Raw genomic sequence first — 3,157 nt, 5'->3', positions numbered from 1 at the left:
TATACCAAATAGATATATTGCAATATTTGTTGGCTGTGCGATAAAGATGACATGTCTCTGGGATCAGCTCGCTGCAGACATCACCCCATGATAAGAGATGATTGTTCACTTCACCCAGGGGCGGTTTTCACATGGGTGGTCTTCTCCGTTTTCCCCTCCTTCTGCCTCCAACCCCTCCTCACTCCCAACTGAGTAAAACTATTCAATCAGATTCAGTTCAGTGAAGTCTCTCAAAAAGCATTTAAGCTGGTCTCCCGGTTCTCTACGGCGAGCAGGGGAAACGTCGATTCCCCAGTGACTGCATGTGGAATAAAGCAATGGAAAACTTGCTCAGGGCACAACCTTTTTATTGTCACCCTGAGCAACCTATCAAAAAGCGCCAATGACTTCAACTATTAGAAATTGTATGTTCTTTTTGAAAACCAAATGAAAAATGTTGACAACGTATTCAGTAAAATTAAGATTATAATAATAACACTGATTGTGTCCAATAGTGTCTTCAGTCTGTTATGAGCATTTTTTGTTTTCTTCTCCACTAAGCACACAGCAAAAGCAGCAATCACCATGCCTCTCTCCTGCTTCATTAAATCGGCTCCTGACTGCACCGCACGCGTGCACAGACGTTGAACCCCAAACACGCAAGAGGGGGCCACTAATGTCCGCGCGCACACAGTCGCTCCGTGATCATGTTGACATCCCTGTCTCTCCTCCTCCATCCCGAGTCTTATGAAGTCACTGGCCAGCAGCCGCTCAGTGGGACTGAAGCTCGGGGGGAGAGAGCTTCACTCTGCTTAGGATCTGTGGAGCGACCGAGGCGCCTTGCGCAGTCCGCTTTAGGGTGACCAGCTGCAGCAGCCTCTCTTCAGCCTCCTCTCTCTGGAGACCGTCAGGAAGAAGTGCCCTGCAGCCGGAAAACATGCACCTCACCTCCTATACGATCCAACATCCCGGTTTTTTCTTTATGAGGAGGTGAACCTTGCGTCGGGAGGGATCGTTTTTCGGTCTGCCTGTTTGTCTCCCTTTTCCTCTCTTGTCTTACAGTTCACCGCTCGATTTTTTAAATTTTTAATTATTATTATTATTATTTTTTTAGTCTTCATTAACGAGGAGCCTTCGTTTCTCAAAGTCTACCTGCTTGTCCAGCACCCATGAATTCGGATAAAAATGCGTACCTCGGCAAAGACAAGGGCATCATGCGGAAGAGAGCTCTGCTCCTTCGGAAGGGTTGCAGCTTCGAGATAACCAGGTAGGACGACCGTGTTTCTGTCTGGGACGAGAGAGCGATCAGACTGCCTGGACTGTCCCTCACAAGCAACATTGTTGTATCTGAGAGTGGGATTTCAGATGTGAGCACAGGATGAGTTTCAGTGGGTGCTTCTTTCTTTCTTTCTCTGGCTTGTAGACGGGATGTGGCGAGATTGGCGGTGCACACTGAGAGGAAAGAAGCGGGGATGTCCCAACACTATGTGGTCATAAATAGTGCAGTCTAATCCAGGTTCTCCTGAGCTATAACTTAAGGATGTGCCTTTGCTATCTGCTGGTTTTATTGCTGCTGTGATCATTTTAGCGCTGCGTTAAGGTTCCGTACCGAGCCGTGGAGAGACGCTTTACGCACGGGTGCATTTCCTCTCCACCTGACTCTGCAATATTGCCGGAGCAGCTTAGTGACACGACTCGGTCCTTTGTGAATTAATGGCCAAATTTAGGAGCTGATTTGGGCATGCAGCTCAGGGGCGGACAAAGGTGATAAGAAGCCTTAAGCACAATCTCTTTTGGGGCCCATTTCATAACTACATGCATGTGCGTCCTGCATTGAGCACATCTTGTTTTGCCCCTTCATATAGAAGCAAGTTGGTGCTTGTTGTAAATATTTTTATTATATATATATATATATATATATATATATATATATATATATATATATATATTATATATATATATATATATATATAAATAGAGACAAAAGACGATGTATTGTTCATACCTGAAGATAAGGGGTCAGGCTAAGCCCGGTTCATCAATTTGTGAATTGCAGACCACAATCATAAGCAAACTTTATCAGGTGTCAGGGATAATAGGGAATCTTCCTGGAACCAACCATCATCACGGTATCAGATAAACATCTGGTGGTAACGCGTCAACTTTCATGACTCTGCCAGGATCAGCCTGAAAGATTTTTAAGGTTTTAATAATCAGGCCTCCGTTACTGGGAGAAACACGAGGGTTGGACAACTTGCAAGTCAGGTGGCAGATGAGAGGGTGGGCAAAGTTGTGCATTTCCGGTGACAAAGTCTGACTCATGGCGAAATAGCTGTGCTGTGAAGCTGTTTTGAGCTCAGAGAATTAGGATCCTGTATAATGCAAAAAAATACAAATAAAATTGAATGTTTTTGTGTTTCTTCTGCTGTTAAGTTGAAAAGAAAAGAGCGAAGAAGTGAGAAAAAACTTTTGATGTTGTAATTCAACAATTATCAGATTAAGCGTAATCAGCAACTCAGAAAGTTGTGTTACCTTAAGGTGAGAAATACTGAAATCGCCAGAAAAAAGTACTTCAAGGTCAATTAAAAAATGAGAACTGCTTTTACTGACAGTGTCTGTTGCAGTCACACACCAGCAATCATTCACTCTCTCAAAAAATTAATAAAAATTGACATAAAAATGAGAATGGAGGTGACATTACCTGCTGCCCTCTGACAAAACTAAAGCAGATCAGAAAACATGGGAGGTCAGACACATGAAGACAAGGGAACACGATGACAAACGGACCATGTAATGGTGCAGCTGTTGGACATTTTCTGTATGAAACGATGTGGTTTCCGAGACGTGTGACCTCCCATCGGGATGATGCAGTCTGCAACCTGCTCCTGTTCTCTGTGTGCGGTCTCAATGTTCCATCAAAGCCTTGTGGCTGGAAGTCCAGCTGGTTGCCCCGTGCATTACTGATGTTTCTGGTCTAATAGCTTCCATTACACAATATTTTATGGGAGCTTTTTCTTACCTTTTTCATTTCATAGTCACTACAACTGTGAAGCATTGTAAGCATATGCGGTGCATTGTGAAAGTACTCACACCCCTAAAGCTTCTCTAGAGTTTTTTGCAGTGCAATACAATGACCCGGTTTTTTGGGTGAATCTGACACCGGACAAGAAAAATGAAA

At 43.8% G+C, this 3,157-nt stretch overlaps 1 protein-coding gene across 7 annotated transcripts in view; it reads left to right on the top strand.

Annotated features, from left to right (window-relative positions):
- Positions 1-771: 771 nt before the first annotated feature.
- Positions 772-3,157, top strand: part of garnl3 (GTPase activating Rap/RanGAP domain like 3) — a 77,737-nt gene continuing 75,351 nt past the window's right edge. For 6 of the 7 annotated variants that reach the window (XM_055052615.1, XM_055052618.1, XM_055052612.1 and 3 more), the window contains exon 1: positions 772-1,246. In XM_055052615.1, coding sequence (XP_054908590.1) covers positions 1,149-1,246 — 98 coding nt within the window. In that variant the 5' untranslated portion in view covers positions 772-1,148. The remainder of the gene's footprint in view (positions 1,247-3,157) is intronic. The other variant, XM_055052610.1, reaches the window with a different exon arrangement.

This window comes from Poeciliopsis prolifica, unplaced genomic scaffold (genome assembly GCF_027474105.1).
Source record: "Poeciliopsis prolifica strain line A6 unplaced genomic scaffold, Auburn_PproV2 SCAFFOLD035, whole genome shotgun sequence".
In the NCBI taxonomy this organism is placed as follows: Eukaryota; Metazoa; Chordata; class Actinopteri; order Cyprinodontiformes; family Poeciliidae; genus Poeciliopsis; species Poeciliopsis prolifica.
Note: the sequence above shows the minus strand (reverse complement) of the source record. Positions and strands in the feature narration are given on the sequence as shown.